Here is a 14,661-nt window from a genome sequence, read left to right on the forward strand (position 1 = left end):
AGAGCTTCTGGATGATCCAAGTTATAGGTCACTTGCCTCTCTGAGCATGAATCTTCATTTGTCAAATGAATGGAGTCAAGATGATTTATAAAGACCCTTCCCACTCTCAAATTCTCTGATCCACTAAGTTATAGAGAGGCAAATCTCGGTTCAGTATGAAGAGAAACTTATAAGCTAAAATGTTTGTAGTTTAGTTATTTTCCGTCACATCGGACTCTGGGACCCCCCCTTTTGGAGGTTTTCTTGGCAAATGCCACTTCCTTCCCCAGCTCATGTTACAGTTGATAAAACTGAGGCAAACAGGGTTAAGGGACTTGCCCAAGATCATACATGAGAGTCTGCGACTGTATTTGATCTCAGGTTTTCCCGACTCCATGCCAGGTGCTCAATCCACTAACTGCCTTGTGGCCCCTAGTTAAACATACCGGGGTCATTTAGAAACAGACTGGCTGACCACTTCTTAGATCTTTTGGAGAGAGAACATCTGAAGACTTTTCCAGCTTTGAGAGTCGATTACAAAACAGGAAGCAGCATTACAAAGGCATGGGAAGTGGAACAGATCTTTTCACAATTCTATAGTTTCTATTAACTCTGTTTTCTCATCAGCAGTTACTTTGTAATTTATAGTCTTAGAAAGTTACCTAAGGACATTTAACAAATTACCCAAAAGTGCTTGTTTGTTTACAAGCATAAGCAAGCAGATAGTCCCTTGCCTCTCAGGGGTTTACATTTTAATAAAGGAAGACAACACATAAAGGGAAACTAGAGTTGAGGCAGGTAATTGTGCAGTGTATAGCAGCAGAACTGGAGTCAGAAAAACCTGAGTTCAAATCCTGTCTCAGGCACTTTAAGATTGGGCAAGTCTTAAGAGATTGGTGCCTCAGTTTCTGCATCTGTAAAATGAGCTGGAGAAGGAAATGGCAAAGCACTCGAGGATCTTTGCCAATAAAACCTCTAAAAGAGGACGTGCAGAGTCGGACACGACAAAAAACAACTGAACAACAGAGAGAGGATCTTGCAAGGCAGCCTGGTTTAGAAATGGCTGGCTAATGGGGTGAGATGGTCTGGTTCTAGATGGGCTCACGTTAAAGCTCGACAGAACCAGGCTCCCAAGTGCAAAGTCTCGATTCTATAAATGCCAGTCAGCCCCTTTTGTGACAACTTCGTATCTTAGAGAATTTCCTGGTAGGTCCAAGTTCCATGACTTAGTCAGAGTCACTCAGCCAGTATTTGTCAAAGATTGGGCTTGAAATGAGTCTTCCTAACCAGCCATTATCACCTGTAAACCCCTGCCTCCAGATCCTTTTCATCTTTCTTTTCCAAAAGAATGGTTACCTCATTTTTCATCATCATTCAACAGTCATAAAAATACTGAGGGAACATCAGTGAAGTCCTTTCAGCTACTCAGTCAATTAAAGAGATGCCAGAGTTTATGTCCCCAAATAGATCTATTTGTTCCCCTATGTTCATTCTAGAACTTCCTTGTTCTCCTTTGATCAGAGAATGTATGAGTCTCTCCTCGAACTTCTTTTTTCTTCTTTGATCGTAGGATGTGAGTTTTGCCAATTCTGGTTTTTTTTTTTTGACTTCAATAATTACAAGGCGCTTCCTCATAGCGCTGTCTCTGTCTCTTTGCTGGTGAAAAACAATTGTTTTCCCCCACACTAGCCAGTCCCATCCAATTCCTTTTCTGCTCTGGAATTGTTTCCAAAGGACTTCAGAACTGCCCGACAGAGGCATGAATAAAATATAAGAGCCTCCCCCCTCCAATTCCTGCTGACCTAAAACCAGTAGTTAAGAAACCAAGATGAGGAAATGTGTGCAGATAAAATACACCACCCTTCTCTCCCATCTTCTGCAGGTCCCTTGCTCAACAAAAACCCTACGAGTTAGGTTTTGAATGTAGTCTGCTGATGTTTGTCGATTCCTTTTATTCAGCCGACTCTTGATTCACCAATTGTTATTTCATCCATAATTTTAATAGACCTAGTGACTTCCTGCTGTTAGTTGTCACCAAGAAGAAGAGGGAGGCTGGGAATCCTAGAAAAACACCTGCTGCTTTACAACTTTGCCACATGTGATTTAAATACATTTAGGGAGGCGCCCCAGGGGTCAGCAAGCTAGAGCCTGCAGCCTGTTCTGCATGACCAGGGAGTTAAAATTATTTTTACATTTTTAAATATGACAAAAGTTTATGGGAAAATGTAAAAGCCATTCTTAGATCCCAGAAGATCAGTAGGAAGCTACTGACTCTACTTTGTATCAGGCAAAAAAATGAAGTTGTAGGGGAGGGGGAAGGGAGGACAGGGATGTGAAGCATGAGTTCAAATCCCAGCTCCTAGACCTTCAGCAAATCACTTTTTTTGAGACCCATTTTGTTTATCTACAAAATGGGGAGGGGATCCTTCCTATAAGTCCTTCAAGGTGGTTTCATGAGAGATCATGGCACAAAAGAAAGCAGCTTGCTTTAGGAACCAGAAAATCATCAAGAGATTAACATTAAATGACTTGTTCAGGATTACGGAGTCAGTATTTAATCATAGGCAGAACTTGAAGCCAAATCAGTCAATTCTCAACGGTTATGGATTAGTTAGGAGCCAGACTTTGGCCAGGTATCACAAGTGTAGCTTCAGGGAGGTCACTCCTTTGGATCTCATTTGTAACATGGTAGGTTTGGGCTAGGGGATTTTTAAGGTCCCTTCCAGCTTTAAATCTATGACTTTTTAGAAAAGCACTTTTAAACCTTAAAGATGTACAGAAATGTGAGCTGTTGCTTTAAAACAGTGGTCCTCAAACTTGTTAAATAGGGGGCCAGTTCACTGTCCCTCAGACTGTGGGAGGGCCGGACTATAGTAAAAACAAAAACTCACACTCTGTCTCCATCCCTCAGTCCATTTGCCATAACCCGGAGGCCGCACAAACATCCTCAGCAGACCACAGTTTGAGAACCCCTGCTTTAAAATATCGTGTGTATTTGTATGTATATATACCTAGAGATAAATGTTTTATATGTAGTTACATGTTTTCAGAGAACACGTCTGATTCTGCTTTTTACCATTCCACTTCTTAGGCCGCTAGGTCACACACAGGATAGATGTCCAGGCCTGGGGTCAGGAAAATTGGTTTTCCTGTGATCAAATCTGACATTGGATACTTATTAGCTGTGTGATCTTGTTTGCCTCGATTTCCTCATCTGTAAAATGGCCTGGAGAAGGAAAGAATGAATCACTCTATAATCTTTGCCAAGAAAACTCCAAATTGGGTCATGAAGAATTGGTCATGACTGAACTACTGAACAGCTACTACATACAGTCTATACCACATCGTTCAGCACTTACTCCATTATTATAGAATCAAAAGCTTATAAAATTATATGTAAATAGTGCAATTGAAAAAGAGGTGTCATTCTACTCCCTTATAGCCCCAATCACCTTCTCTGTAACTTTTCAAACCAAAATAGCTTTTGTTGGCCACCACTCACCTCTGTGTGCTTTTGGAGAATGGAGGATGCCTTTGTTTTTCTTTTTATCCCAGCATTTAGCGCAGTGCTTGGTGCATAATAAGCATTTCATAAATGCCCTTTGCATCATGTGTTCATCTGTTGTCCATTTCCTCTCATTTTATATGTGGGACTGGACCTTCCTGGCTTATAAACTTCTTGATGTCCTCCAAGGCCCAAGAGGGTCCTCTGTGGACCCCATAAAGTCCATTTATTAGTAATGATGATGATGATAAGAATTTATATAGCACTTTGAGGTTTTACAAAGTTCTTTATTAACTTTATCTCTTTTATTGTCACAACTCATGGGAAATAGGTACTACTATTATGTCCATTTTTCATATGAGGAAACTGAGGAAGATGGGAGATAAAATGATTTATCCAGGATTATATAACTATTAAGTGTCTGAAGCCAGACTTCAGTCCAAATCTTCCTGCGTCTATGTTCTGTATCTCATCTACTGTACTCACCACCAGCTTACTCATCATGTTGGATGGAGGTCCAATAGGATGAGTGTTGAACCGATATGTTGCTTAGTGTTTATAATGCATTTTACGTGATTGGCTCATTTGAACTTTTAAAACTGTTAAAACTAGGTCAGGGTGACTGGATCTTTGCCCCAAGGAATCGAAAATTAGAGGGTACAGAGATTTAACACATGAGCTCTTTTAGTAGTTAGAAGCCACTATAGTTTCTGATTTTTGTAACCATTTTATTGAACTTGTCTTCATTGCTTATTGGATTTTTTTTTTCATCATGAATTACAAAGTCAAATTGAATATGCTGCTGCTCTGTGCACCAGCCCCAGGCACCAACATTGCTAGTCATTGCAGTGCTCACGTTGACTCTATGAAAGTGTTTATGGGTATTATTATCCCCATACATAGAAACTGAGGCTCAGAGGGGTACATTTAGTCACACGGTGTATTAGAAGTGTCAGAGACAAGCATAAGAAGCAGCTCCTTTTCTGACTCCAATCCAAACAATCCCACAGTAAGCATTTATTAAGCACTCACCATTTGCCTCCAGTCACATCAGCTTAATAGGCAAATACAGGATTCTAGATGGTGCCTCTCCAGATGGTCCCAAAGCATCACTGACCCTTCAGGTCATTTAAGGCAATGATACTTGGAGAAGAAACAAATGACATTTGCCTTGGTGCATTTCACCTAGTGATGTGATGAACACTGACAGACAGTGGGGAAATCACGGCTCACAGAATAGGTTTTGTGCCGCATGGGGCTAACACTGTCTGCTTGGGACTGACACAGATAAGAGTGAGTTTTTATGCCTTGACGTGAATATCCTTCCAAAAAATAAAATAAAACCATTTCCACTTAAGAAACCAAACCCTTCCTGCAAAGTTCCTATCCAGTCTTCTCATGGTGACCCACCTTTTCTCCAATTGCAAGGATCCTAACTTCCTCTTAGCATTTTCAGAAAACTTTCATCTAAATCTCTTCTTGGCCCCCTCACATCCTACTTTGCATTTGCTGATCTGTGTGCATATAGGGTTGGCCATGCACATTTATATGAGCTGTGGATGTATACAATCCAATAACCACTGATTTCTCCTATGATCCCCATACTGGAATGGGTTGAAGAGACTTGGTTCAGGTCTTGAAGATGGGCTAAGAAAAGATCTCTTCCACTCTCTTCACTTCCTCTATTTTGAGCTCATCATTTAGCACTCAGAGAGGGAAACAAAAAAGAAAAATAGACCAAGTGGGTCTTTTTCTGCCATTTCCAATATGGGCTTTGATCTGCTCTTGTGTCATACAGATTTGCAAAAGACAGCGAGCTTCTGATGTAGGATTCTGGTCACCAAGTTGTATCTTGCTAGGAATCCATTAGGTACTAATATCTTCCAACCTGGAGTGATATATTGCACACCGTTACCTTTTTCTTATACACTACATTCATCAAAATGGTGACAATTTGTGTGACTTGGCCATTTGTTCAGTGATTCCATATCAGCGTATTGCTGGTTGAATTCAGATGGCTATCACCCACTGCAGGCTTTTTGATTCTGTTCTTGGATCTTTGCCATTTCATAAACTCCAAATGGAGATACAGTTTTATTTACATTTGAGAAAGTCAGTAGCATCCACTCAGTGGTACCTTCTTATTCCAAAAGTATTTTTTTTCTTTTTTGTGGGCATCTTTAATGTGTTTGTCACATGTTCTGAGAATGTCCCAAGGCCACTCTTAAGAATTTTTGAATTGATTGTACAACAAGGAAGACGCTGCCACAGGACCGCCAGAGAAGGTGCTGTGCTCTGGGACCAAAGCAGAATTGAATTAGCTCAGAAGAAATGAGAAATACCCACTACTACTATGGGACAGGCACTCTGCTGACAAATATTTTTTGTTAAATCTTCACAACAATTTTGTAGTTGAGGAAATTAAGGCAGACAGGTTAAGTGACTTAGCCAGGGATCATGCAGCTAATAAATATCTTGATGATGAATTTTAATTTAGGACTTTCCAAATCCAAGCTCAGTGTCTTATCTAGTGCACCATAGTTGCCACTAGTTGATTTTTTTTTTAAAGGAGTCATCCTTCAGTTGCTTGAGTAAATCATCATCCTTTTTTAAGTTTCCCTTCTCACCCTTCTAGCAATGAGCTGACATTTCAGCCCAATGTTCCAAGAATTTGGCCACCTTTCCCTGGTGTACACACTCTGTCCTACTTACCTAACTGATCCAAATCTTAGCCAGTAGCTGAAAAATGGGGTGGAAATGGGGTAGTGGACAGAGAAGTGCACTTGGAGGCAGGCTAACCTTCATTTGAGTCTTCCTTCCAACACTTAATAACTCTGTGATTATGGGCAAACCACTCTAAGTAAGTTCTCAATTCTGACTCAATACTCAGGGAACATTTCCTAGCAATTTCTCATTCCCATCTCCCTCTGTCTTCCTTTGTTGTAGAGAAGAATCATGTAGACCAGAAAGTCAGGAAATCAGGTTCAAAGGTAGCCTCTTGATTGTTGTTAGCTGTTTGATTCCCTAGGCCCTCAAACTTACTGTGTAATGGAAGAGGAAATCTTGATTCTATGTTCCTGTGTTTTGAACATCTCAGATTTCCTTTCCAGGCAGTCACCACCATTAACCTAATCCTTTCCCACAGGTTATGAAGATTCTTAGCAAGGAATAACAAGCTTCTTCTAGCTGGAGTTAGCAATTTAATTGTTAAGCCCCTTGTGTGAGAGAGGAGACTTGAATCCACATCATCTTGACTCCAATACAAGCTTTCCATATATCACCCTGCCCCTCAGAGCCCATAGTAATAAACACATTAATTAGTAAAACACTTTTTAATTAATAAACCTTTGTTAAATTAATTAAATCTTAATTGAATTAAAGGTTATCTCTTCCAACTTCTTTATTTTCAGGGAGAGAAGGTTCTTGGTACAGTGGTAGGCATTTAATCAGTGCCTGTTAATGAATGAAACTTACTGTACACAGTACATTATGATGGGGAGGGAAATAGGAAAAAAAATGGGGCTTGTTCTCAAGGAATCCCCATTTTTAATACATGGTCACTTTTAGCTACTAGTCACATCGAGGGGTCCCATAATCCTTGGGGGGGTAATTAAAAGTTCTTCTCTACTATCATTGCAGCTGATAAAATGATTTCTGTTTCTGATGTTGAACCATTAGACAGGGTCAGTGACTGTTGTGATACAAATTTTCCATTGATTGATTATTGAATGTTCAAGTGCTCTGTAAGAAGTCCTACAGAGCCAGAATTCAAACTCAAAATCCGGTACTGCCTCTGCAGGTCCCAGTCTTTCTGCCACCCCTGTATTAAAGATTGGGGACCTTTAGTCAGTAAGCCAGTTTTCTCAGCTTCCTGATAAAGATAGAATGGCGGGGATAACAATATTTTTACGTGAAAGTGATCCACACTCAAACCGTGTTGTCCTCCTACCCCAAACTTTTTTGCTTTCCACCCCAACATTTTGCTTGTTCACTTAGCGTTCCTTTAAGGTGAGACTTTGCCTTTTCTCCTGCACATTGCTGCTGCCTGGCTGACCCGGCCCCATCGTGGTAGGAATGCCACCATAATTTGCTGTTAGATTAAATCTCCAAGGTCAAGCCCACTCCAGCCCTGACTGGGCAGTTTGGACTTGAGTGTTGGGGTAGAGTCCCTAGATATCCAGTCTCTAATGCTCTTAAATGTGAGCAGAGTTAAGACATGGGCAGCCCATACCAGCCATCCCGGTCTACCTAGATTGCTCCCCACCCAGCAGGTCTGTATTTACAGCAAATCGAGGAGAAAATAGCACACTAAGTGGAGTCCACCATCATAGGTTCATTATTTTTGTCCTGTTGTGGGTAGAGATAAGGCCTTCCCTGATCTCGGCCAAGCTGGGGATGAACTTGGAACTTCTGCTGGTTTGAAGGTTCTTCCAAAGAGGGGGGATGGTATGCTACCTGAGAACTCAGCAGAGGGAAGGCAGCCTTCAGAAATGAGAAGGCCCGTGGAGACTTGAGTAACGACCCTCTTGTTGCAGATTTGGATAAATGGACACTGATATGGACTACGAACGGCCCAACGTTGAAACCATCAAGTGTGTCGTGGTCGGAGACAATGCTGTGGGGAAGACCCGGTTGATCTGTGCTAGGGCGTGTAATACCACCCTGACCCAGTACCAGCTGCTGGCCACTCATGTGCCCACGGTATGGGCCATTGACCAGTACCGAGTTTGCCAGGAGGTAAGGGGGACCCAACATCCTGCCGAGCGAAAGGCTTGGGATCCTTCCAAGTGATAATGACTCCCGAATGTGCTCCATGGGGTGAGTGGGAAGGGCAGCCAAGCAGGAAAGAAAAATGACCCAAGAAGGCCTGGGCTCCCTCCCTCTTCTTCATAGAAGAACGTTATTTCCTGGTTGTGAGCAGTAATAAGGATGGCTGCTTTTGGAGGATCGTACCTCTTACTGTACTCATAGGGGGAACTCCCAGTTCAGGGACTCCATTGACCAATGCAGATTGGTCAAGTAGAGCCTTAGAGAATTTCCTATAACAGAAACATGAAATGACTCAACCAGAGTCACACGACCTTTAAAAGGGGCTAAAACTGTTTTCCAAAAATCAAAAGGTATTTATTAAGAACTTGCTATGTACTAAGCCCTGTGAATATCTAGAAATAGAAAAGTTGGATCCCTGCCCTCAGGGAGCCCCTGTTGTCATGAAAGATACAGCCTGGAGAAAAGTAGGTCCGTCCCAGATAGACTGAATCCATGGAGCTAAGTGGCTGAGAACAAGCAGCTGAAAATCGGCCAGAGCACAGCAGCCTGGGGACCTGCTGAGCAGTAGTGACCATTTCCGTCCCTTTCTGTTGCAGGTCCTGGAACGCTCCCGAGATGTCGTCGATGAAGTGAGTGTTTCTCTCAGGCTCTGGGACACCTTTGGTGACCATCACAAAGACAGACGGTTTGCTTATGGAAGGTAAGTCATCATATCTAGCCTAATTTTTAAAACTTTGGACAGTTGGGTTTGCAACAATCAACTCAGCAAAGACAGTAAAGGAGACATAGAAAACACACAATGTGAAAAAGATCTGGGGTATCTTAGTGGATCTGCAAGCTTGAGATGAGTCAACAGTGTGCCGTGATGATCCAGCCTTGCTTTTTTGCTTTTGTTTTGTTGTTTTTTTGCTTGCAAGCAAACCTTGGGTGTAAGGAGAAGAATAACATCAGGAAAAAAAGGAATGGAGAGGTCAGCCGTATGCTCTCTCCTGGTCAGAACCTGCAGGATTATATTCTGGTCTGGGCGCTACTTTGGGAGAAGAATATTGAGAGTGGAGTGGTCAGGGTGGGGGAACCATCGCACATGAGGAGCGGCTTGTCAATCAATAAGCAAGTTTTAAATGGAACAGTGGGGGAGAGAGAACCGACTTTAACTCAGTATAAGGGAAATCTTCACAAAGCCATCCAAAAAAATGGATCTCAGTCAATAAACATTAATTAGGCACTTAGTGTGTGCCTGACATTATGCTAAGCACTGGAGAGAGCAAGAAAGGGAAGCAGACTGAGTTCTGGAGTACTCTGATGGGCCAGCCTGGGGGGATGTCAGTGAATCACAGAAGGTCCTTTGGAACAATCCAGCCCAAGTGCCTCTTTTCCAGGTGGTGACAGGGAGACTCAGCGAGCCAGGACCATGCAGGGCAGGGCAGGCTGCATTTGACCCCGGGTCTTGAGACATTACATCTGGGGCTCATCTCCTGCTTTAGGCAGATGCTCCTTGAAGGCCCCTCCATGTGATGACTTCTCTCTCCTTTGCCCTGAGGACGTGGGCAGCAGCCAGAACCCTGGGCCTGAGTGAAAATCCCAGCTCCTCTCTCACCCCTGATGCGGGTGATCTTGGCAAAATTAGCTCAGGATTTTGGGGGTTCACAAGTTGTTTAATGTTATAGCTGAAAGAGACTCAGACTGTTTAGTCCAACCCTCATTTTACTTAGAGGCTGAGAAAGGGCGACTCACGTCCCCAGAGTCACCCAGCGAGGGAGCAACAGGACACCCTCGAGCCCTGAGCTTCTGACTTGAAATCCAGCCTGCTTTGTACTGTCCCTCACTACCTCTAGGGCACTTCCAGCTTGGGATCCATCACCCATAGTCCTAAATCTGTCTGATCCACATAAGGCAGAGGGAATTCTGTGCAGCTGTAAACGTCGGTCACTAGCCATGACCCGGTGGCCAGCAAGCTGCGGGTCACCATTCCATTCTCCCATGTTCGGAAGGTTCCATTAAACTTCCCCTTCGCTGAAGAGGCAGAGGAAGCAGTGGGAGGGGCAGCTTTGTGAGGCTTCCTAGCCTTCCCTTCCTGCGGCCTCTCTCCTCAGCCCGGATGGCACTTCCCCTGCCTTCTGCCGGACGATTTCCAGCCACTCTGAGGCCGGGCAGCCCCGCTTCTGGGCCCCATCTGCTGTTCGAGCCTTTTTGTGGCTACATTGGGTGGCTCTGGTTTCCTGGGTCCTTCACGACATCTAAAACACTCTCAGATACATTGGGGTGTCCTTTCTCTCCAAATGGCGTCTCCAACTTCCTCTTGACAGATTTCCAGAATACAAAATCCCAGTCAGGACCAGATGCCTTTTTTTTTTCTTTAAAAAAGAGTAAGAGAAAGTAGAGATAAAAAAGTGAATCCTAAAGGAGAGGAATATGGGCTCCATTTTCCCAGGAACATGGGCAGGAACTGTCGAGGCCCCACGTCCAGTTTAGTAACATGAACAAATGAATGAACGAACAAAGTGAAAAATCATTTATTTACTTTATGCCAAGCAAAGAGTAATAGAGCCCTTCCTGGGGACTTAATAAATGTTTATTTCCTAACTGACTGACAGGGCACTCACTGGGCTGGAGCACAGAGCTGTCTCGGCTTCTGTATTCCTCACACAGTCTGGGAGCTCAAGAAGCTTCCCATCTAGGAGGGAGAAAATAGAACAGGCAGTAGACAAGGGCAGTCCCCGTGTGCTGGGACACCTTCGGGAAGAGCAGCTCCCAGGGAAGGTTGCCTGAGGACTTGGGGTTTTTAAAGGGGCCACAGATTTCCACATCGTGGCTTGGAGGATGGAGACCTTGTCTCTCGCCCTGTGCCTAGGACAGTCACTAACTGCAACCAGAGAAAGGTTTTGGTAATTTCTCTAGGTCTCCTTTTCCTCAGCCATCAAATGAGTGAATTGGACCCAAGTAGGGGTTCTTAATCCGGGATCCATGAACACATAAAAAAATTATATATATACACATACACCCATCTAGACACATCTATACATACACATATTTATAATTTATAAAATATATGTATATATTAGATACTACATTTTATGTACATAAATGTATGTATATATCTAATGTATACATACATATGTATTTGTGTATATACACACACATATAGTTTTGTAATTCTTTCATTTTAATTAGTTTGCTTCACAATCTGAAGCATTTCATATCAAATTCTGAGGAGGTTTCCCTAGACTTTGCCAAAAGAAACCCATATAGAAAGGGCTAAGAAGAAGTTTCTGATTAGATGATCTCTGACAAGCCTTCCAGCTGAGAAAATGATCCTTGGCTCCTTAAATACCCCGGCAAACCACTCGGGACTAGAAGTAGCCATTCCCTCCTGCAGGAGGAGGCTTTTAGCAGGTCTCGCAAGAAGCCAGGGAGGCTGGGAGTCAAAGCATTCCAGGCCCGGGGAAGGGGCAGTTCAGGGAGGAGGCCCAGAGACGAGAATGAGCATCTCCTTTGAGGCCCAGCATTCGATGGAGGAGGACATGAAGGGAAAGAAGGCAGGAAAGGAAGGCTGAGCCAGGTTATAAGGAGCTTGCTACTCCTTTGGGTCCCTCCAGGGTCTTGGAAACCTCTTCCACCAGATCCTTGTTGAGTCACATTGAATGGGAGCCTGGCTTCAGAGCTGCCAAGCACCCCCAGTCCCTCTAAGCTAAGCCAGCCTGGGACGTCTCCAGATCCCATCTCAGAATAATGTTTTCAAATGCATAAATTAGAACATGGAGGATTACATGGGGAACCAGTAATTTTTGCAGTACAGCTCTCAAAATGTTCAAAAGCAAGTGTAGAGGCCCAGGTGAAGGACCCTTGTTCTTCTCCAGCCTCCCCCCCCTTTTTTTTTATAGATGAAGATCTGAAGGTCAGGGAGTATTCACCAGTCACTCACACAGACTCCGAGTCACACAGCTAATGAGGGTCACAGGAAAGATTTGAAGCCAGATTCTCTGATTGCGCTATGGGCAAGCCTTCTCAGCACATTCATCCCAGGCTGGTCCACATTTAAATAATAAGAGACGGATATTCCCTCGGTCAGCCACTTCAGGAAGCATTGATTAAGCACCTACAGAGTGACAAGGATTGTGCCATTCCCTGAGTGTTCAAGTATAAATGAGGTGGTCCCTGCCCTCTGGAGGAGAATCTGCAATTTAAACAAGTTTATTACACATGACTTAGACCCTGTGAAATGTAGCTCAGGGACAGACAAAAGGTAACAATAAAAATCTGAAATAATATCTCTTAAAAGTTACTCAAAGGAACTAATAATTTTTTTAAAAAACTCGGCTATATTTTGCTTCTGTATCATCTTCATTTCTCAGTGTATCCCTTCTTCCTCCCAATATCCAAGAGCCATCCTTTGTAACAAACAGAAAAAAAAAAATAGGAAATAAAACCAGCTCATTGTGGCAACCCCACAGAGCAACAGTGAACGGATGTGAGTGTGTACGCACCATGCTACGTACTAAATGACCGCTCTCCATGGCCAAAGGATTCTATCTCTGCAAATAAAGATAAATGACAAACCAAATTTTCAGTTCGATCCAACAAGCCTCACTAAGCAGCTGAGGCAGTACAATGGACAGAACACCTGGCCTGGAGTCAGCTCTCACCTCAGTCTTGCCAGATACTTTCCTAGCTGAGTGACCTTGGGTGAGTCATTCAACTGATATCTGTCTCCTTTCCCTCATCAGTAAAATGGGGATAAGAACATTACATGCTGCCATGATAATTGTGAGGATCAAATAAGATATTTGTAGTGTGCTTAGCCTGGTGCTTCACGCAGCAGACTCTAAAGAGATGTTCCGTTACCTTTCCTTGTTCTCTGTACTGGGCAGTGCGGGGGCTGCACAGACAGAAACAGTCCCTGCCCCTCCAACAGTTGTTGGGACTCCCCCGCACCCCACACGAGCTGGCTCCGCTGGGATCTCCATTTGGTTTTTCTCAGAATTCACTTCCACCCCTGGCTTCCTGTGCATTTCCATCCCTCGGTTCATGGAACATTCACTAAGCTGCTCAATGAAGCCGGAATGGCGGCTGCAGAGGGTTTGGATACCTGGAGAGCTCTGTTCTGTTCGGGGACAAATGATGAGCTCAGACTGTGGAAGGAGGAATGTGCCCAGGAGGGCTCTGGCTCGCCTCTCCCCTCCAAAGAGCTCTGAGCCCACCAGGGAGACTCCCGAGAAATTCCCATGAAACTGGGTGCTACATCGTGCCATGGGATTCCCATGGATCCTCCGTGAACTTTAGAAGATCTGATGGGGCTCTGGGAAGGCAGCAAGGTGTCACTTAACAGCTGTGTGACCCCTAACGTCATCTCTCTCATCCTCAGTTTCTTCATCTGTAAAATGGGAACAATAATAGCACTTCTCTCCTAGGGATGTTGTGAGGACCAAGGAATTTTATAAAGTGTTTGTAAACCTGAAATCACTCGACTAATGAGCGATTGTTGTTGTTATATACTTGTTATATACTATTTTTGTGAACATAAAATCCATGGCTAGCATTCATTGAATGGTCCCGTCTGGTGGAGGAGCAGTTAGGCTTGTTTGGTTTGGCCCAGGAAACAGAGGGGATCACTGGGAGGGATTTGCAGAGGGAGACACATCCCTACTTTTCCTAAGCATGAACCTCACAATGACGATGGATGGCAAGACGGGCCCAGCATTGGCGGCCAGGACGAGAATAGGAGGAGATCACCTCAGTGTGGGGATGTTGTCCACAAGCTTCTTGCTCAGGTTCCTGTTGGCTTAAGTGTGCACCAACTGGGCCAGGCACTGACTCCTTTAGTGCTGACTCTGATCTTGTAGGTCTCTGCCAGTTCCAGAACAATAAGCTTGTGATCCACGGGGTTGGGAGTCTAAAGGTGTGGGGAAAAGATGATCTCTTAGTGAACAAGACTGACACCAAGCTCCTTGAACCCTGGCATCAAAGCTCCGAAGGCTGAAAAGGAGGTCCAGAACTAGCCCTCTGACTTTGTGATGGCCCCTTCTTGTTTGACAGAATCAGAGAGCACTTTCAAATTCATCTAGAAAATCACCCGACTTTTCATCTAGGCCCAGAACTCAGAGAACCACTCTAGATTCACATGTTCTGTCTCCCCGGTTAGAATGAATGCTGCTTGAGGGTATGGACCCTGGTTTTGTCGGGAGTAATTGGGGGAGGGGGCAAGCTAGGTGGCTCAGTGGACAAATCACTGGGCCCGAGTGGACTTAGGAAGACCTGAGTTCAAATTCAGCCTCAGACATTTAAAGGCTTTGTGACCCTGGGCAACTCACTAAACTTACTGTTTGCCTCAGTTTCCTGAGCATTCCAGTATCTCTGCCAAGAAAACCCCAGATGCGGCCATGAAGAGTCAGATGCTGAAACAAGAAGTG

At 43.9% G+C, this 14,661-nt stretch overlaps 1 protein-coding gene across 6 annotated transcripts in view; it reads left to right on the forward strand.

The window, feature by feature from the left end:
• The window catches only part of RHOBTB1 (Rho related BTB domain containing 1), a 174,134-nt gene that overhangs the window by 116,006 nt on the left and 43,467 nt on the right, over positions 1–14,661 (forward strand). For all 6 annotated transcript variants that reach the window (XM_074297031.1, XM_074297032.1, XM_074297037.1 and 3 more), the window contains 2 exons: positions 8,020–8,221; positions 8,851–8,954. In XM_074297031.1, the coding sequence (XP_074153132.1) occupies positions 8,030–8,221; positions 8,851–8,954 (296 nt within the window). In that variant the 5' untranslated portion in view covers positions 8,020–8,029. The remainder of the gene's footprint in view (positions 1–8,019; positions 8,222–8,850; positions 8,955–14,661) is intronic.

This window comes from Sminthopsis crassicaudata, chromosome 2 (genome assembly GCF_048593235.1).
Source record: "Sminthopsis crassicaudata isolate SCR6 chromosome 2, ASM4859323v1, whole genome shotgun sequence".
In the NCBI taxonomy this organism is placed as follows: Eukaryota; Metazoa; Chordata; class Mammalia; order Dasyuromorphia; family Dasyuridae; genus Sminthopsis; species Sminthopsis crassicaudata.